General features: G+C 42.4%; 1 protein-coding gene across 2 annotated transcripts in view; it reads left to right on the forward strand.

Moving 5' to 3' along the window:
• The first annotated feature begins 1,003 nt into the window (after nt 1-1,003).
• Nucleotides 1,004-22,256, forward strand: part of PBX3 (PBX homeobox 3) — a 213,464-nt gene continuing 192,211 nt past the window's right edge. Inside the window, exons 1-2 of one of the 2 annotated variants that reach the window (XM_044305767.1) lie at nt 1,004-2,653; nt 6,321-6,394. In XM_044305767.1, the coding sequence (XP_044161702.1) occupies nt 2,457-2,653; nt 6,321-6,394 (271 nt within the window). In that variant the 5' untranslated portion in view covers nt 1,004-2,456. The remainder of the gene's footprint in view (nt 2,654-6,320; nt 6,395-22,256) is intronic. The other variant, XM_044305768.1, reaches the window with a different exon arrangement.

The raw sequence follows: 22,256 nt of genomic DNA on the forward strand, positions 1-22,256 counted from the left end.
AAGTGTAGCGCCTGCACAGTTGCTGCTCTGAAGCCAACACAGAGTCTCTGCCTTCGCTTTGCGAATTGGAGCAAGGCAAAGGCAGGAGACTGCAATACCGAGCACAGCCACTACACACTGTATGGCGCTGTGCTTGGTATGTTGTGAGGAGACTGCATTGGTGACAAGGGGATCTGTGAAAGGAACAAATCCGAGGTTTCCGTCAGGAAATCCTTCCTACAGAAACCTCAGAGGGGCGCTGCAGAACACGGGGTGGGGACCTATAGAAGGGAATATGTCTGCAGGACCTGACTACATAGGTTTGCTAGTAGTCTGTTACCATGGAGACATAAATCTGCACCAAAGAAAACTACAGGAAAATGTTAATGATGACTATTTGCAAAGGTGCTTCCTTTTAGACTGGGAATTGCTACTTAAGCAGCCGCCATAGCACTTGTGGGTTGCGCTTTGTCGGCACCCTTGAATCTTGTATACAGCACCCTGGTGCCACTTTAACCTCTTAGTGACCAGGGACGTTTTTTTTTTATGGAAAAATCTAGCTTGGGCCATTTTTTGGTTCATTAGTTAGCTCTTTATTACAGTGTCTTCCTCCTATTGTACTGCCCGCATTGCTCAGCTCTGGCCGTGTCTTGCTATGAAGCGAGCAGCTCTGCTATGAGGAAGGGATAGCTCACAGCATCCCTCATCCCTCTGCTCTCTTGCTGCCATGGCAATCCGACGAGGACCACCGAAGTCTCCGCCTCGCGCCGTGACGTCGCATTTCGAACCAGCCAATGGTAAGTAAAAGAGGCGGGCGGGAAAGAAAAAAAAAAAAAAACACACGTGCTCTCAACCAACCTTCCCCCCTCCCTTTTTACACCGGGGCAACGCCAATCTTGACTGACAGAGCAGGGCCATCGATTGGTGGCGTGCCACATCTCCCTTAGCAACGGTGGCGCGACAACAACTCTCGCCCTAGCAACCGCCGGAGCGCGCCATTTCTCTGAGGTGGTAGTAGTAAGGCGCCTCCTTCGCTGGCGGGCGGGGACGGGAGAAGGGGGTTTTGAGGGAAGCTGCGCCCCCCCCCCTCTTCTCCTCCTCCTCCTCCCGGGGCCGAAGACACGGGGAGGGAGGAGCCTGCCTCCATTATTTATATTTTGTCTCCCTTTTTATTTCCTCCCCTCCTTCAAAGTCTGACACGTCCGCAGTGAGTGAGTGGCGTTGGCATCCTGTCAATCCGTCACCGGGGCCGGCAGCAGCAGCGCAAAGCGGGGCAAGCAGCCGGAGCCATAAATCCCGCCCGGGAGAGCCCCGACTACCGGCCCCCCATCCATCTCTCCCTCATCACCCCTCAGCCGCCGCCGAGGAGGAAAAAACTTTTTTGATTGCTGCTCTGAGGCATCATCATCATCATCGTCCCCATCTGACTGGGCACCTTAACCATTTCTATCACCTCTCCCTGCCCGGCTCCTGTCATTAATACTGGGCGCTGCTCCCCCACCCGCCCCCAACTTCTTCTTCTTCTTCTTCTTCTTCCCAGAGACTTTCTTTTGATGCATCTTATTTCTCCTCTTTTTTTTATTTAAATAATCCCTCATTTATTTTATTGGCGGTGATCAGCGAGGAGCTGCGGCTACTACTACTACTCCTCTAACTACTACTACTACTCCTCCATCATCATCATCGGGCACTGATTTATGTCCTGGACGCGGACAGATCGGGACTGAAAAGAAAGGACCGAGGCGATGTGAGGAGCCCCGATGCCTTCTTCTGACTCCGTGACATCTATCACCATCTGCGGGGAAATGAGCTGAGAATAATTGACTTTATTTATTTATTTTTTTGACATTTTTACAAAAAAAAAAAAATATATATATATTTTTTTTTTTAGGATTTTCTTTCTTGGAATAAAGCTTTGAAAAATCATCAACGTGATTTCTTATGCAAGGACTGTCCTAGAAGAAAGTGCGTCTTCTCCTGCAGAGCATCCTTTCCTTCAAGATCTCGGAGTGGGTCTTGCATTGACAGAAGAGGGGGGGGAGGAAAAAAAAAAAAAAATTGCTAAAAAACTGATTTCCACTTGTGACTTGAATGGCTTTTGCTTACTCGTGTCCTGATGGGATGAATCGGAAGCGGCCTTGGCAAAGATAAAGAAGCAGGGACCTTTGACCTTTCATGAGACCCCCAGAATTTTGTCGCATTTGCAGCGCGCGGTGGAATAAATCGGCACTGGAAATAGACCCCCAGAAGCAGAATTTTGTCTAGACGAGGCGTTACTTTCTATCAGTTTTTTTTTTTCCCGGATGGAGTGAAGAACTGTATTTAGACACCTTCTTTGCCAGTCAGTGCACGGGAATTTACTCTTCGTTGTCACTGTTGATGTGCGGGGCACTGACCCCCCAAGCGGTTGTGCCCCCGACTGTGAGGTCGTCTCCTCGCAGTCTAGATTTCCATTGATTTCGGCTGCGGAGAGGAGTATGGACGAGCAGACCAGGATGCTGCAGACTTTGGCCGGGGTGAACATGGCCGGTCACTCGGTACAGGGGGGGATGACTTTACCTCCTCCCCACGGACACGACGGGACCGATGGGGACGGCAGGAAGCAGGACATTGGCGACATCCTGCACCAGATCATGACCATCACTGATCAGAGCCTGGACGAGGCACAAGCAAAGTTGGTTTCCATTGCAATAAAAGAAAAAAAAACTGAAAAAAAAAAAACCCCTGCGCACACACATAGAGACACGCAGCATCACGCTTACCCTCCCCACACATGAGAGCAGCTCATCACTCCTGTACATCCTGGAGTGAGCAACTTCTCAACGCAGGCAGTTTGTCAAGTCGTCCGACACATGTTTGGGTCACAACGACGAACCCAGGAGGTTCCCCAGCGGGGGGACTGGGTGATGCCTTCATGGGCTTCGGGCGCAGCTGCTGCGCTCTCTGTGCGGCTACGTCCTTAGGATCTGCGCCCTATATAGGGGGGAACTGATCGTTATGGATCCACTCGGCACGGTAGGGGCTACACGAGTCAATCTGCACTCGTTTATTAGCTCATATAAGTCCCCGGTTATCAGGAGGCCCCCGTATAGAGCATTATTTATAGGTCAGGCTTTCAGGACCTCTCCGCTTCCTTCCAAGGAGCAATCCTCTGTCATGTAAGAACTTCTCCAGACCCAAGCATCTGCCGCGTCCTGATGGCGCTGGGATGTGCTTCGCTCTGTGCCCGTTTTATGCCCCATCCTATGGATTTTGCATGTTTCCTTGAGCATTGGCAGGAGACGCCGCCGCAGACTAAATCCAAATCAATCTTAGGGAAATGTACTGCCGTGTAAAAAGTTGTCCCCTTTTAATAAATCAGTTTTGATATGGACTGAAGTCGTTTATTGCCGACAGGCGGTGATTTATATTCGCTATAATAACCGGCTAATCTGACGTGTGAGCAAACATTACACGTTGTGAAGCTCTACTCTTACACTTACCACTAGTCCTGGTCCTCGGCGTTTACTGCAAAGTTAGGGCCAACTTCTCCAAGTCCCCCTGACCCTGCCGTGGGGGTAGGTGGCCGCAAGGAGGGAGTCCGCTCTCTTTGTTCTAGTTTGTTATTAGAAGGGTGAAGTGTATAAATATTTATATTATATCGATACATTAGATTCCATCTAAATAATGTGCAGAATGTTACCTGTGTGAACACACACATAAATCTATACATACATGATGTGTGCAGGGTATAAATATACATACATGACGTGTGCAGGGTATAAATATACATACATGATGTGTGCAGGGTATACATATACATGATGTGTGCAGGATATACATGATGTGTGCGGGGTATACATATACATACATGATGTGTGCAGGGTATAGATATACATACATGATGTGTGCAGGATATACATACATGATGTGTGCAGGGTATAAATATACATACATGACGTGTGCAGGGTATAAATATACATACATGATGTGTGCAGGGTATACATATACATGATGTGTGCAGGATATACATGATGTGTGCGGGGTATACATATACATACATGATGTGTGCAGGGTATAGATATACATACATGATGTGTGCAGGATATACATACATGATGTGTGCAGGGTATAAATATATATGATGTCTGCAGGATATACATACATGATGTGTGCGGGGTATACATATACATACATGATGTGTGCAGGGTATACATATACATGATGTGTGCAGGGTATACATATACATACATGATGTGTGCAGGGTATAGATATACATACATGATGTGTGCAGGGTATACATATACATACATGATGTGTGCAGGGTATACATATACATGATGTGTGCGGGGTATACATATACATACATGATGTGTGCAGGATAGAAATATACATACATGATGTGTGCGGGGTATACATATGCATACATGATGTGTGTGGGGTATACATATACATGATGTGTGCAGGGTATACACATACATGATGTGTGCGGGGTATACATATATATACATGATGTGTGCGGGGTATACATACATGATGTGTGCAGGGTATAAATATACATACATGATGTGTGCAGGGTATACATATATATACATGATGTGTGCAGGGTATAGATATACATACATGATGTGTGCAGGGTATACATATACATGATGTGTGCGGGGTATACATACATGATGTGTACAGGATAGAAATATACATACATGATGTGTGCGGGGTATAAATATACTTGATGTGTGCGGGGTATAAATATACATACATGATGTATGCTGGGTATACATATACATACATAATGTGTATGGGGTATACATACATGATGTGTGTGGGGTATACATATATATACATGATGTGTGCGGGGTATATATACATGATGTGTGCGGGGTATACATACATGATGTGTGCAGGGTATAAATATACATACATAATGTGTGCGGGGTATACATATACATGATGTGTGCGGGGTATACATATACATGATGTGTGCGGGGTATACATATACATGATGTGTGCGGGGTGTACATATATATACATGATGTGTGCGGGGTATACATATACATGATGTGTACGGGGTATACATATATATACATGATGTGTGCGGGGTATACGTACATGATGTGTGCGGGGTATACACATACATGATGTGTGCAGGGTATACACATACATGATGTGTGCGGGGTATACATATACATGATGTGTGCGGGGTATACATATACATGATGTGTACGGGGTGTACATATATATACATGATGTGTGCGGGGTATACATATACATGATGTGTACGGGGTATACATATATATACATGATGTGTGCGGGGTATACATATACATGATGTGTACGGGGTATACGTACATGATGTGTGCGGGGTATACATATACATGATGTGTGCGGGGTATACACATACATGATGTGTGCAGGGTATACACATACATGATGTGTGCGGGGTATACATATACATGATGTGTGCGGGGTATACATATACATGATGTGTGCGGGGTATACATATACATGATGTGTGCAGGGTATACACATACATGATGTGTGCGGGGTATACATATACATGATGTGTGCGGGGTATACATATACATGATGTGTGCGGGGTATACATATACATGATGTGTTCGGGTTATACATATACATGATGTGTTCAGAGTATACATGAAACATACTGTTCATGCATTATTTATCTTGTTTCTATTTTTGTGTATCTATCCATACATGAATAATCTATGTATCCAGGCATTTTTACATTAAATTATCTGTCCATTTATACATCATCAATCTATGAATAATCTATCTTCACATTCTGTATCTATCCATACTCCTAAGAATTATCTATGAATTGTCTATCCTTACATCTATACCTTATCTATCCTTCTATATATCATCTATCTATGAATTGATTGAATTATCTATCATTCTATCTATCTATCTATCTATCTATCTATCTATCTATCTATCTATCTATTATCTATCTATCTATCTAACTATCCCCTATCTATCTATCTATCTATCTATCTATCTATTATCTATCTATCTATCTATCTATCTATTATCTATCTATCTATCTATCTATCTATTATCTATCTATCTATCTATCTATCTATCTATCTATCTATCTATCTATCATTCCTTCTATCTATCTATCTTTCTATCATTCCTTCTATCTATCATTCCTTCTATCTATCATTCCTTCTATCTATCTATCTATCTATCTATCTATCTATCTATCTATCTATCTATCTATCATTCCTTCTGTCTATCTATCTATCTATCTATCATTCCTTCTATCTATCATTCCTTCTGTCTCTCTCTCGATCTCCGATCCCCTGGTGTTAATCTGTTGTTCTGCCCGTTTCTTGCAGGAAGCATGCACTGAACTGCCATAGGATGAAGCCGGCCCTCTTCAGTGTTCTGTGTGAAATCAAAGAGAAAACAGGTAAGAGTTGGTGCCTTTCAGTCTTTTATGAACGCTGGTTGCGCTCAGTTTTACGCCGCTGCATTTAAGCTGCACGCCGCCATCTTTGTTTCCAGTAACGTCTTGCGGTCAAAAACCGGTAGAAAAAAAAAAAAAGATATTATTGATCATTTGTGTACAGGCCGCTGTGTATATCGGGTGGGAACAGGTCACCTGCCACAGGCAACACTTTTCTTCTGTCAGGCCGTGGCCCAAGTGACGACGAAAGGTTAACCCTTTCTACGCTGGAGGGGAGGCAAATAGGCCCCAAAAAAAAAGTTGTCCCCGTGTCTTATACCAATAACAAATTGCCCCAGAGGCCTGTGTCTGTAGGGCGCAGGGGGCTGATCTATGGATCAGATGATCAATATGGAATCTGTGCGGCCGACACCAGATCACATCAGAGATGTTACCCGCGGTCCTGGCGGTAAAGCAATCCGTTTTGGAGAAATGAAATCACAATTCAATCAATTTAAAGGGAAGGGACTTCTAGACAGGATTTCCACGGCGTAGTGATAGGTGCGCCACTGCTACTGTCATATTGAATATTTCATATACGTAATGCGTATACATTATGCCCAAAAGGAGGTCACTGAGTGTTTACATAGTTGCATGTTCTTAATACATGGCTGCCATTTCAAGTGGGGGAAAAAGAAAAGAAAAAAATATATATATATTTACATTTTTATTTTGTGGAACGTTCTTGTATATTTCCTTTAAAAAAAAAAAAGTGATCGTTAAATAATCCGGGGATTTCAAGGGTGTCAGATCACCAGAACCTATTAAAGGTGTCAGTTTCAGTGTTGAGCTTGTCATTGATACATTGTAGCAAATCAAATGACTACAATATATATATTAATTGCTGGCACACCTAATCAATCACCGTCAATTTCTGTGTGCGGAGAGGGTTCTCTCCTTTTTTTTTTTTTTTTTACCCCCCCACCCCACCCCCTCCCAAAATCTTTCTGTGTAATTGCTGCTTTCTGCTGGAATAATACACAATGACCTGATCTTATGAGCACTTGCAGTGCTTATTAGACAGTGCTCAGTCCTAGAGCAATTCAGAGGTTAATTATATATATATATATATATATATATATATATCAGTATAACGTGACACTTGCATTGTATTTAGCTTTTAATTGTACGACTGTCATTATTTTTCTCGGGCTTCACGGCGTATGTTCCCACTTAACATTCGAAAATTTTAATAATTGAAATAATTGTAGACTTTATTCAGTCCGCAAAGCGACCCTAATCAGACTGACTAGCGCTGCAAGCAAGGTGTCAAACCTCAGCTCTTCGTAGATTAGATAGGGGGGCGAAACCGCCCGAGAGGGCTGATCGGTACAAATGTCCACCGGCACCCCCGGCTTCTAAAAGTGACAGTAAAATTGACAAAAGGAAAAATGGAAATTGGAAAAGACGTGCCTATTACATTATGAATGAGCCCAAGACCTCTTTAGTTGTCTTAGGCAGACAAAGAACGCGGAGCATTGGCCGCGACATCAATAAGGAGCGGAATTGTTTTAAATGAGAAGATTCGTTTTTACATCGCCCTCCCTTTTTTTTATTTTTTTATTAGTACGATGTAAAACTGTAGGTATGGATTTCACACATCGCTATGCCGCCGTCTGGAGCAGCGGCAGCAGCTGGAGTCGGGAACAATGCTGAATTTCAAGTGTTTGTTTCTGTCCTCGGTGGCGGCAATCTGCTTAATGTCACGGAGGGAGGGCGGCTGGTGCGTGTGCGAATACCAGCCCGGGCAACTTTACCTTATTAACCGGCCAAAATGAAAAGGGTCAAGAAGCGTCTTTTGTTTTCTGACCGCTTCATTGTTTCAAAGCTTCTCCCTTCATACAGGGAATCTATCAAAATATCGCAGGAGGGGAGACGCTTCCCTCTATCCCCACCTACACTTCAGGACTGTTTTATTATGTTTGTTCATTTTAATTATCACATCAGCCGGCAGGTTTTTATTGAATAAAAAGCCAGATAACAAGCAGGTTCCAGCCCGGCCGGCGCATTTATCTTCTTCCCTTTTTTTTTTTTTTTTTTTTGCATGCTTGTGAGTGGAATTCTTGTTATTTTTATATATTTTTTTCTTCCCATTGGTGTTAAAATTACAGAGTAGTTGCCAGGTTTTTATTAATGTTTGCGCTCCACAAAGAAGCGGCAGGCTTTTGCTTTTGCTTTTGCATTTGTTTATTTATTTATTTATTTTTTACGCTGTAATTATTGCTTTTTTTTTTTTTTTTTCTAAAATATTGGGTTTGGAGAGAATAACAGTGTTTTCGGGAATCAAATTTTGTATTGGAGATGTTAAACTGCGGCGAATCACTTTTTTCTGTTTTTCCTGCATTGATAAAAATTAAAAAAAAAATCTAAAAAAAAAAAAAAAAAAGCGAGAAGGATTAAGGCTCCTTGAGCTGTGTTGGTTGCATGTAGATGAGAAATGACCTTTTTTTGGAATGAAATAAACAGGCTCTGGATTTTTCAGCTAGCCACGGGCATAAAAATCAATACACGTGAACATATGATTGCGTATGGATGGGTTTTTTGTTTTTTTCTCTTCTCCTTTTGTCAAGGAGCCCGAGTCTAAATGTAAGTTTTTATCCCCAAGTGGGTACACGCTGGCAAAACGTGAGATTGCTTTATTAGTATTTTTGAACCGAGAAAATTAGAAATATTTGTTAGTTTGTCATCCAGGCAGGAACGGCGCCATAGATCTTGGAGCACAAAACCGCACAAATACACTATATATATATATATATATATATATATATATTTGTCGCTGAGCCCATCTGCCCCGTATAACTACCTTTTCACTTCGGACTTTAGAGGATAGACGTACAGTAGGAAGGGGCATTGACAGCTGCCAGCCACCCGTAATCTAGGAAGCGTGGAGCCATTCATTTAGTAGTAATGTCTAATGCCATACACCATGGTTTGCCAGATTTGTGGCCTTTTGCGAGTCTTCTAAGCAGGACAGACTTGGGAAGATCATAAAACGTAATGAACTTCTCCACCGAGCGAGGTGTCCGCAGGGGGAAGCTCGAAGGACCGTCTCGGGCTACTTGGAGGATTTTTATATGCCTAAAGAGAGTCGGTAGAAACGCTCACTGAACATTTTTGACCCAGAAAACAAGATGTGAGTAGCCAGTCGGGGGATTGTTAACCTGTTTGTTGCCAAGGCGGTGGGTTTCAAAGTCTGCATGGCAACAAACCATATAGAAAAATAGCGTCAAAGTAAATACGGTATAATACCAATCAATGTTCTGCCTTGATATAAAGTGATGCAGCGGCGGGAACCCCTTAAAAGAAGGGTATAATAGACTGTGCAGGTGTTAATACTTATAAATACATACATATATATATATCACGTATTAACATGTGTAACTAGTGAACAAAGCACAATGCCTATTCAGGGAGACGGCTCTTTTCCCATCCGGGGGGAGAGAAAAATTATCTGTAGTTAAAGCGTAGGAATGTATCTGAGAACACGCTCCCAAAGAGGGGGGGGGGGGGGGATCTACAATATTAATTTCTCAGCTTGACATGACCTTTAGAAAGTGCTGATTCAAAGTGATCAGACATACCTTTTGTCCCTATGTCACTTTTGGAGTTGTGATTAACCACCTCACTCCGATCTCTTCCCCTCCACCCCCTACCTGTGAGCACCGCCGCTCCGAGTCCTTGTAGAGCCTCACAAATTATAGCTGCCCCGAGTAGATGGTGGAAAAGGTGAATTATCACGGATATGAAATGTTCTGTCTATCTATACATCTATGAATCAATCTATTCATCCTTTCATGAATTATAATCTTTCTATCCATACACCTACAAAATACCTATCCGTCTATGAATTATCTATGTATGCACACAGCATTGCACAAATGAAATCTACAGGTCTGTCTGTTTATCTTTTATCTAATTCATAGTTTATCTATCTATCCTTCTTTCTATCTATCCTTCTTTCTATCTATCCTTCTTTCTATCTATCTATCCATCTCATATCTCTGTATCTATCTATCTAAAAATAAGCAAACTCTGCGGCACTTCCGTGAATGTGCGTTTATTTACCCGGTATGATGCATGTATGTTGCATCACACAAGGTAAATAAACGCACATTCACGGAAGTGCCGCAGAGTTAGCTTATTTTTGGGGTAGAGGGGTCGCCATTCAGCCTCTGGCACTCCACTTATTTTTTTTCCATAGCTGTGCTTCCTGATTAATCTACTATCTATTTATCTATCTATCTACAATATTTATAAATTTAATATCTATCTATCTATCTATCTAATATCTATCTGTTTATCTATCTATCTACAATATTTATAAATCTAATATCTATCAAATATATATCTATCTACTATCTGTCTAATATCTATCTACCTATCTTCTCTCTATATCTATCTATCTATCTATCTATCTCAATTTTGTCCTTCTTTTGTAACGTATAATTGGTGACATATTTACCATGTACGGCTACTCTGTAAATTAGATCTAGTAGATATATCCGTGGTTAGTTGGTCTTTTTTAGCCCCCTCGAGCTGCGCTATTTGCTATATAGTAGTATAACCTACATGTACACATTCAACACCTAGAAATTCAGCTCTGCTACATCTCGGCCCACTAGGCGTCCCAAACCCCTTGTTGTCGCTCTCCTCGATCGTGTAGCCCCCCGGGTCACGCGCGGTATGATAACGTTTCCCCGGGGCGCTCACTGCTGCTAGGAAACTCTCCTCTGCGATGGACAGGGGGGCCCATTTGGCTCCCTAATTTCTACCTAGTCATTGCTGATTCTTTGATAGAGCAGTAGTGCAGACTCTCCAGCAACGTATGGGTTAAAGATCCAACAAACTTCAACTCAATTAGCGAGCTCTGTTTCCAGCGTACGTCTCGGCTTCCTCTTGTAAGGTTAAGCGGCAGCCAGTTATCAATGCAAATTTAATAAATGAAGATAATGAGGGGCGGCTTCAGAGAGTAGGAAGCAAACACGTATGTTACATGCGGCAGTGATAGCAGACGGGGGGTTACATGGGGCTGCAGCCGCCTCCCCCCCCCCCTTTATGTCTGTTGCACTGCGCCGTGGATATATTCTCTGGTCTCTGTTCTCCTGGAAGTGATGCATATGTCGGTGATATATAAAACGTGCAATTATTACGATGTTGGGACAGGAGAATATTCCACATTTATTTCTCTTCTGCACATGGAGAACCATTTTATGAGGACGGCATGAAATGTCGTATATTTTCTGATCGCCCAATAAAAGTTATCACGTTCCGAATGCAGAGCCTGAAATTGAGCTTTTGCATAGCGGACTTTTTACCCGTAAAGCAGGACGGTCCGAGAGGATTGTCTGTGTCAAGGCTATGGCCAGCGCCGAATTCTGATTGAATGGCGCTGTCCGTTATTTTGGGGGCTCAACCATCCTGTATGTATACTGTCCTGTATACATATCCCACTCCTCTCATCCTGATATAAATGTTAGGTACTGCGGGTCAGTGGAGATGCGGATTGTGGGAAGGCCGTCCGGGCTTCTATAGATAGGATCCGTCCCTTATACGTTTATTATGGCACACTGATATTATTTGGAGTCCCCTTAATATCTTTGACAGTTGATTTGAGATGTTTCCCGTATAGTCGGACCGACATTTCTGTATTAAAATGATTGCAAATGGAAATAACCCCTTTATGATGTGACCACATCTACTGATTATATAAATGGGGGAGGGGGTCCTTGTACTGCACTATAAATATTACAGCAAGTCCTATTTTGCAGCATAATTTGTGACTTTTTACCCTATTTTTACATCTGGGACACTTTCACAAAAAGTTGGTGGGGAATGGGCAGGCCACAGGCCCGACACTATTAACCATATCTGTGCCAGAAAATTGCCTTGTGCTGCGTCTGAAATCGTAGCCAGCTCTTTGCTAGTTTAGATTGCACTTTCGGGTGCACGACCGTGCTGAAGATAGCCATTATTAACAGGCTGATTGGCGTAACGCACACCTGGCAGGTTTTCTTATTAGGACTGGTGACAGAATCGCCATTCTTAATAAATTTCCCCCCCAAAAGTGTAAGTTCATAGATGGATGGAGAGAATGTTAAATGATAGGAAGGTAGATAGATATTCAAGATGGGGAAGATATTAGTAGCACTGTGTTATCAGAGGGGTCCGCGATGAAATCAGGAAATAAAAAGTCCACAAACGGTGGGATTTGCTTACTTTTTTCCTGGCCTAGAACTGAAATGAATACGAGGGAGTGGATTCCACTGTTTGCTTCTTGTAGGGACACGTATTTTCAATAGATTGTATTAGACATCGGGTGCAGTCTATGGTTTGTATGGTAGGTAAGTAGTCAGATAGGCAGATGGCAAGAGATGAGGTGGATAGATATAGTGATACCTAGTTATGGTGGTAGATATAGAGGCACAGAAATACATAGTTATAGAGGTAGAGAGATATAGTGGTAGATATAGAGGTAGAGAGATATAGTGGTAGATATAGAGGTAGAGAGATATAGAGGTAGAGAGATATAGAGGTAGAGAGATATAGAGGTAGAGAGATAGATATAGAGGGAGATATAGAGGTAGAGAGATATAGAGGGAGATATAGAGGTAGAGAGATATAGTGGGAGATATAGAGGTAGATATAGTGGTAGATATAGAGGTAGAGAGATATAGTGGTAGATATAGAGGTAGAGAGATATAGTGGTAGGTATAGAGGTAGATATAGTGGTAGAGAGATATAGAGGTAGATATAGAGGTAGAGAGATATAGTGGTAGATATAGAGGTAGATATAGAGGTAGGTATAGTGGTAGGAATAGAGGTAGATATAGAGGTAGAGAGATATAGTGGTAGATATAGAGGTAGATATAGAGGTAGAGAGATATAGTGGTAGATATAGTGGTAGAGAGATATAGAGGTAGATATAGAGGTGGAGAGATATAGTGGTAGATATAGAGGTAGAGAGATATAGTGGTAGATATAGAGGTAGAGAGATATAGAGGTAGATATAGAGGTAGAGAGATATAGAGGTAGATATAGAGGTAGATATAGTGGTAGAGAGATATAGAGGTATAGAGGTAGAGAGATATAGAGGTAGAGAGATATAGTGATATAGAGGTAGAGAGATATAGAGGTAGATATAGAGGTAGAGAGATATAGAGGTAGAGAGATATAGAGGTAGATATAGAGGTAGAGAGATATAGTGGTAGAGAGATATAGAGGTAGATATAGTGGTAGAGAGATATAGAGGTAGATATAGAGGTGGAGAGATATAGTGGTAGATATAGAGGTAGAGAGATATAGTGGTAGATATAGAGGTAGAGAGATATAGAGGTAGATATAGAGGTAGAGAGATATAGAGGTAGATATAGAGGTAGATATAGTGGTAGAGAGATATAGAGGTATAGAGGTAGAGAGATATAGAGGTAGAGAGATATAGTGATATAGAGGTAGAGAGATATAGAGGTAGATATAGAGGTAGAGAGATATAGAGGTAGAGAGATATAGAGGTAGATATAGAGGTAGAGAGATATAGTGGTAGAGAGATATAGAGGTAGATATAGTGGTAGATATAGAGGTAGAGAGATATAGAGGTAGAGAGATATAGAGGTAGATATAGAGGTAGAGAGATATAGAGGTAGATATAGAGGTAGATATAGAGGTAGAGAGATATAGTGGTAGGTATAGAGGTAGATATAGAGGTAGAGAGATATAGAGGTAGATATAGAGGTAGAGAGATATAGAGGTAGATATAGAGGTAGATATAGTGGTAGGTATAGAGGTAGATATAGAGGTAGAGAGATATAGAGGTAGATATAGTGGTAGGTATAGAGGTAGATATAGAGGTAGAGAGATATAGAGGTAGATATAGAGGTAGAGAGATATAGAGGTAGATATAGAGGTAGATATAGTGGTAGATATAGAGGTAGAGAGATATAGAGGTAGAGAGGTATAGAGGTAGATATAGTGGTAGGTATAGAGGTAGAGGTAGAGAGATATAGAGGTAGATATAGTGGTAGGTATAAAGGTAGATATAGAGGTAGATATAGAGGTAGAGAGATATAGTGGTAGATATAGAGGTAGATATAGTGGTAGGTATAGAGGTAGAGAGATATAGAGGTAGATATAGTGGTAGGTATAGAGGTAGAGAGATATAGAGGTAGATATAGAGGTAGAGAGATATAGAGGTAGATATAGTGGTAGGTATAAAGGTAGATATAGAGGTAGAGAGATATAGTGGTAGATATAGAGGTAGATATAGTGGTAGGTATAGAGGTAGAGAGATATAGAGGTAGATATAGTGGTAGGTATAAAGGTAGATATAGAGGTAGGTATAGAGGTAGAGAGATATAGAGGTAGATATAGAGGTAGATATAGAGGTAGAGAGATATAGAGGTAGGTATAGAGGTAGAGAGATATAGAGGTAGATATAGTGGTAGTTATAAAGGTAGATATAGAGGTAGAGAGATATAGAGGTAGATATAGAGGTAGATATAGTGGTAGGTATAGAGGTAGAGAGATATAGAGGTAGATATAGTGGTAGGTATAAAGGTAGATATAGAGGTAGATATAGAGGTAGAGAGATATAGTGGTAGGTATAGAGGTAGATATAGTGGTAGATATAGAGGTAGAGAGATAAGAGATGGATAGGAATAGATATAGCCGCACACACAAGCTCAGCATAAAAAGTGCTCTGATGGGAAGTGTCATAATCAGATCTTCAGAAATGAAGCAGATAATCAATCAGTTTGCGACTTGTTTTATTCTGTTCTGACACTTCTGTCGGTCATTGTGTTACTTATCTGTAAACCTGTTGTACACAGAGTGGTGGGTATCCCCCCCGTACCGTGCATACATTGTGAGACGGGTGGCACAGTGCAGTATCTATCTGTCTATCTATCCGTCTGTCTATCTATCTGTCTGTCTATCCGTCCATCTATCTGTCTGTCTATCCGTCTGTCTATCTATCTGTCTGTCTATCCGTCCATCTATCTGTCTGTCTATCCGTCCATCTATCTGTCTGTCTATCCGTCCATCTATCGGTCTATCTATCTGTCCGTCTGTCTATCCGTCTGTCTATCTATCTGTCCGTCTATCTACCTCACTCGCTCACTGTTGCTATTACTGTGTTATATATATTATTACCCATGTGCGTTCACATTGTGGCAAGGCCGCTAGTGACGGGCAGTCCTTCTGTCTGACATGTCTAATGGCAGGACAGAGAAGTAGATGTTTGCTTTTCCCTCCCATAATCTCTACTTCACACCAGGAGGAGAATACAGTGTTTGCCTTTTCCACAGCCCCCCCCCCCCCCCGAGGTGAGCGGCACAGCCCCCCCCCCCTGATAACCTCCCCTCAGTCCCGCTCTTTAGACGGCCCAGGTTTTGAATTATGAAGGCTGTAAATAATTCACATCAATATTTAATATAAATTATTAAAGTTTCTGCCAGGCCTTACATTCACCTTCTTTCTAGTTGTGATGAACGCCAGTCTGCAAAAACATGCAAGTTCTGGCCAGAAGCGCCATGTTTGCAGCTCCGCCCTCCTCCCGGGCGTCCCGTCACGCTGCAGGACCTGGTATGAAATGTAAGGAGAGAAGGATTAGGATGCGGATGTGCCTGCTGAGGATGCAGTTAGGGCGGTAGAATGAGATAATCCCGCGAGGAAAGATTTATCTAGAACACCAATGTTTATTATATTAATGTTTATTATAACATTTACTGTTACTCCGTTTTTAGTCACTTACTATAGAACATAGGCCATAATGGTAATTTTTTTTTTGCTTTTTTCTAAAGAGGGGCATCCTATGTCCCCTCCATAGTCCTTCTCTTACCTCCTGTGTCAGTACTATGTCCCCTCCATAGTCCTTCTCTTACCTCCTGTGTCAATACTGTGTCCCCTCCATAGTCCTTCTCTTACCTCCTGTGTCAGAACTGTGTCCCCTCCATAGTCCTTCTCCTACCTCCTGTGTCAGTACTGTGTCCCCTCCAAAGTCCTTCTCTTACATCTTGTGTCAGTACTATGTCCCCTCCATAGTCCTTTTATTACCTGTATCAGTACTATGTCCCCTCCATAGTCCTTTTCTTATTACCTGTGTCAGTACTGTGTCCCCTCCATAGTCCTTCTCTTACCTCTTGTGTCAGTACTATGTCCCCTCCATAGTCCTTTTTTATCTCCTGTGTCAATACTGTGTCCCCTCCATAGTCCTTCTTTTACCTCCTGTGTCAGTACTGTGTCCCCTCCATAGTCCTTCTTTTACCTCCTGTGTCAGTACTGTGTCCCCTCCATAGTCCTTTTATTGCCTGTGTAAGTACTATGTCCCCTCCATAGTCCTCCTCTTACCTCCTGTGTCAGTACTGTGTCCCCTCCATAGTCCTTCTCTTACCTCCTGTGTCAGTACTGTGTCCCCTCCATAGTCCTTTTTTTACCTGTGTCAGTACTATGTCCCCTCCATAGTCCTCTTCTTATTACCTGTGTCAGTACTGTGTCCCCTCCATAGTCCTTCTCTTACCTCCTGGGTCAGTACTATGTCCCCTCCATAGTCCTTCTCTTACCTCTTGTGTCAGTACTATGTCCCCTCCATAGTCCTTTTTTATCTCCTGTGTCAGTACTGTGTCCCCTCCATAGTCCTTCTCTTACCTCCTGTGTTAGTACTGTGTCCCCTCCATAGTCCTTCTCTTACCTCCTGTGTCAGTACTGTGTCCCCTCCATAGTCCTTCTCTTACCTCCTGTGTCAGTACTGTGTCCCCTCCATAGTCCTTCTCTTACCTCCTGTGTCAGTACTGTGTCCCCTCCATAGTCCTTCTCTTACCTCCTGTGTCAGTACTGTGTCCCCTCCATAGTCCTTCTCTTACCTCCTGTGTCAGTATTGTGTCCCCTCCATAGTCCTTCTCTTATCTCCTGTGTCAGTACTGTGTCCCCTCCATAGTCCTTCTCTTACCTCCTGTGTTAGTACTGTGTCCCCTCCATAGTCCTTCTCTTACCTCCTGTGTCAGTACTGTGTCCCCTCCATAGTCCTTCTCTTACCTCCTGTGTCAGTACTGTGTCCCCTCCATAGTCCTTCTCTTACCTCCTGTGTCAGTACTATGTCCCCTCCATAGTCCTTCTCTTACCTCCTGTGTCAGTACTGTGTCCCCTCCATAGTCCTTCTCTTACCTCCTGTGTCAGTACTGTGTCCCCTCCATAGTCCTTCTCTTACCTCCTGTGTCAGTACTGTGTCCCCTCCATAGTCCTTCTCTTACCTCCTGTGTCAGTACTGTGTCCCCTCCATAGTCCTTCTCTTACCTCCTGTGTCAGTATTGTGTCCCCTCCATAGTCCTTCTCTTATCTCCTGTGTCAGTACTGTGTCCCCTCCATAGTCCTTCTCTTACCTCCTGTGTTAGTACTGTGTCCCCTCCATAGTCCTTCTCTTACCTCCTGTGTCAGTACTGTGTCCCCTCCATAGTCCTTCTCTTACCTCCTGTGTCAGTACTGTGTCCCCTCCATAGTCCTTCTCTTACCTCCTGTGTCAGTACTGTGTCCCCTCCATAGTCCTTCTCTTACCTCCTGTGTCAGTATTGTGTCCCCTCCATAGTCCTTCTCTTATCTCCTGTGTCAGTACTGTGTCCCCTCCATAGTCCTTCTCTTACCTCCTGTGTTAGTACTGTGTCCCCTCCATAGTCCTTCTCTTACCTCCTGTGTCAGTACTGTGTCCCCTCCATAGTCCTTCTCTTACCTCCTGTGTCAGTACTGTGTCCCCTCCATAGTCCTTCTCTTACCTCCTGTGTCAGTACTATGTCCCCTCCATAGTCCTTATCTTACCTCCTGTGTCAGTACTATTTATTGCATTGATTCGGTAAGGGTTCATGCACACAAACGTATTTTCTTTCTGTGTCCGTTTATTATTATTTTTTTTCGGACTGTATGTGGAACCATTCATTTCAATGGGTCCGCAAAAAAAAAAGTAAGTTTTGTGTGAATTCCATTTCCATTGCGCAAAAAAATAGAACATGTCCTAATATTGTCTGCATTGCGGACAAGGATAGGACTGTTTTATTAGGGGCCAGCTGTTCCGTTCTGCAAAATGCAAACAGACATCATCCTTATTTTTTGCGGATCTGTGTTTTGCGGACCACAAAATACTTACAGTGATGTGCACGAGCCCTTCCTGTCATCATGCCTAGATTTGCTTGTTAAGAATGTCCTCTGCCGCTGCTACCCTCTGTGCCCACCTACCGCACTCCGCACGTTTTTTGAGATCATGCGATTGGGACGGGTGAAATTAAATTCTTACTCCTGTCTTTTTTTTTATTTTCTTTTATCCTACTTTTGTAAAATAAAAAAAAATAAAAAAACACTTACAGACCCCATTTATTTCAGTGGTCTGCGTCCTGTTCTATATATTTTTTTAACAGGACTCCAAACATCACACTTTTCATGTAAAAAAAAAAAAAAAATAAAAAAAAAAAAGCTTTAAAAACTTTTTTTTTTAACATTATGATGGATGGGAAATGGATCGGACAACTTAGGCACCAAACAATTTCAACTGTTAACTTTGCGACAAATCACAGAGCATCTGTTTTCACCTCTAGTTGACTTTAATGGGATATAAAAAAAATGTTTTCAAAAATATTGAAAAACGGATCTCCTTGTCTTATCGGCTGTCGTTTAGATCAAGTTGTAAAGGAAAAGAAAAAAAAAACAGGCAAACCCCCGTAGCCTGACATAAACTTTGGAGTAATTGTGTGATTTTACTGACTGTAGCAGGCAGACAGACCCGTCCTTACATCAGCGAGCGCGCATAAAAAGGCAAATTAGAAAGCCGGCGTTTTTACAAACTGTGTACGATCTTCCCGGTGCGTGTGTTCTCCTTCCAGCCGCAGGGAGCTTACAGAAATTGCCAATAAATTTAACAAAGCCACGGAGAAGATAGACCTCAAGAATTCCCATTTTGTTGCATAAAATAGCAATGCGCACCGAATTAGCTGCCAAAAAAGGGTCATCTGTCCTACGAGAGGTCTCCCCAACCCCCCCTCCCCCGTAGGGCCACGTCAGAGCTTCTGTTCATTGTCTGCTGTTTTGGAGAGAGGGATACGGGCCAACAATGTGAAGTGACAGAGCACGCTCGGCGGCGTGGTTACAGATGTACGGCCGGATCGCTGACGCCGGGAATCACAAGTGAAGTGTTTTAGAGCAGGAGATTAGAAATAATCCTATTACACATATGTTGCGTCTTGTGTTCTTTATTTTAATTTTTTGTCTATCGGAGTTTGTATGCCGCACCCCACGAGTGGCTTTCGTACGTAAGTCTAAATTAACCCTGCAAGACAAGGTGTAACCTAGGAGTCCAAACCCAATGATGTCCCACGTTTCGGGAGACTGGCCTGTGATCAGCTCACACAGAGAACGGATTGATGCGGTATTTTATTATATTGCTACGTGTATCCATGACCCGCCGATTTATTGTGTACTATGCAAGTTGTGGGATTGTTGCCTTTGAGCATCTACGATTACAGAAAGTTTATAGAAAGTCCTGTCTCACAAGCTGGTGAACTCTGAGCTCAGGCAAAAGCAAAATGTACTCGTTTCACGGGTATTAATTATTATTATTAGCCACTCATAATGCAAGTTATTGCTAATCCGGCATCCATTCTGTTACAGAAGTGGTTGCCATTGCTTATGGCCAACTGGGCACGGCACTGCGTCGACACCATATTGAATTAGGCTGCGCTGAGGGTAATATAGAGCAGCTTATTTCTACTTTGCTCCTTCTCTCGCTCTACTAGTTTATTTTATTATTAACTCTGCTGCCTCATTGTAGTATTACTTCTGCTTGTGATTTATGTGGCACTTTATTGCTTTTTATTGCAGGTGTGTAAAGCTGCTTTGGTTGGGTAAACTTGTTACATGCGCAAATACATACATGTGTCAGTGAACATTGGATTGCTGTCTGCTAACACATTTGTGCAAAAAAAAAGTAAAAAATTATATATATATATTACAGTGATTTAGTCCTGATAAAATCGACTGCAATAAAGTAAAGATCATTGGGAACATTTACTTTGTCTTGGTCTGGCAGGGTTGATCCTACTGATTAAAATGATACCTGTCTTGTGAAAATCAATTCTGGCATTCCCGAGAAAAAAAAACAACAACTTTTATTCTTTATGCAAATAAGGCATTCGGTATACCAAGGATGTGGCCAGCACCGGAAAGCTGAGGGGCAAGACCCCGCCTTCAGTGCACTTAAGCCGTCGTTTGCTTAAAGAATACAAATCTTTTTTTCTCTCTGGAACGCCGCAGTTTATTTGGCACAAGACAGGTATCGGTTTACTCAGCAGTAGTCAACCCTATCACAGCCAAGTATTCTTGGTTTTATAGAGTTGATTCTGAAGACAGGTGCTCTATAAAGGGACTGTATTGTCAGAAAATGATATATTGTGAAAATCCAAGTTTTTATGTTAAACATATTTAAAACAGTTTTTTTTTTTTTTTATAATTTTCATTGTCATTCTGTATATTTTAAAGTATTTCAGAAAGGATAGAAGTTTTCACACCGCCACTAGTCCTCACAAGCGTAGAGATCACCTCTCAGCAGTCATCTTATTATCATGACTGGTAACACCCAGGCAGATGAGGTAGGATCCAGCACTGACAATAGGTGATGGTCACAGCTCACTTCCTCCCCCTCCCTGCACAGTGACCTATGCACAGGTTACAGAGCATACCTGAACTACAGGTTCTTACTCTAAAGCATGTCTCTGACTGCTGTTCAAAGAGCAGCAGCTCGGGCAAGATGGCCACCCCATAAGGAAAACTTTGACCATAGCAACCAATCATATTCAACCTTTCATTTTATTTTTGGAAAATGAAAAGATTATTCTGATTGGTTGTTTTGGGCAACTAAAGCCGGCCATACACATTAATCTTTTATCCGCCATACCTGTTGAGAAAGGCGGGTTCGGCCACCACACTACTGTGAGTGGAACGCTCCCGACTTTTCCCTGACAGCCTGGTGATGTCGGGAGAGAAGAGGATCTGGCGAAATGAATATGTTCACCTTACCCTTTGGTTCTCCCAGGAGATAGCTGTTGGCCAAACGATCGTTTGACCGACCGCTATTGACTGTGTATGGGCAGCTTAAGCCAGTGATACTCAATACTGCGATTAGTCTCTATTGAGTAATTCAGTTATTAAAAAGGTTCTCCGGGCTTTTAATATTGATGATCTATCTTCATACACGTGCACATGCCATCTCCCCATACAGCTGATCAGCGGGGGGGGACCGGGTGTTGGACCCCCAGCGATCTGATATTGATCACCTATCCTGAGGATAGATCATCAATAGTAAAAGCCCGGAGAACCCCTTGCATGCATTTTTTTTAACTCATTTCTGCATTATATTTTTAGTTTGTTCATTAGTAGAGGCCATTGTCAGTGGTCCATTTAGATTTAGGAAGCTCTGCTAACAATTGAGTGCCCAGGAATACTGCTGATCGAGAACAAGAATCCAACTTGTTGTAGTTTATCCTGCTGGATCCTCTGGTCCTAGAGATAATCAGATGGATTTTTCCTTCACTGGCACAAAACTTCAGTCTGTCCTTATCTACCCTAAATATTGTGGCCAAGAAAGAGTAGCTTGTTGTTGCGCTCCTGACACCCATCACCCTCCACATGTTCCACCAACACCCTGCCCAAGAGCAGCAGTATGCCTACAGATCATATATCACTTTTTTTCTGGTTAGGAGTTGAATTTCCATGTAACTTTATGTGCGCTTCAAGAATGAAATAGGTTCCAAGATAATGGGTGAGATAACACAGACGTTACCACCGGTGAGGTGGGACATCG

The sequence above is a fragment of the Bufo gargarizans genome, chromosome 9 (assembly GCF_014858855.1).
Source record: "Bufo gargarizans isolate SCDJY-AF-19 chromosome 9, ASM1485885v1, whole genome shotgun sequence".
Taxonomy (NCBI): Eukaryota; Metazoa; Chordata; class Amphibia; order Anura; family Bufonidae; genus Bufo; species Bufo gargarizans.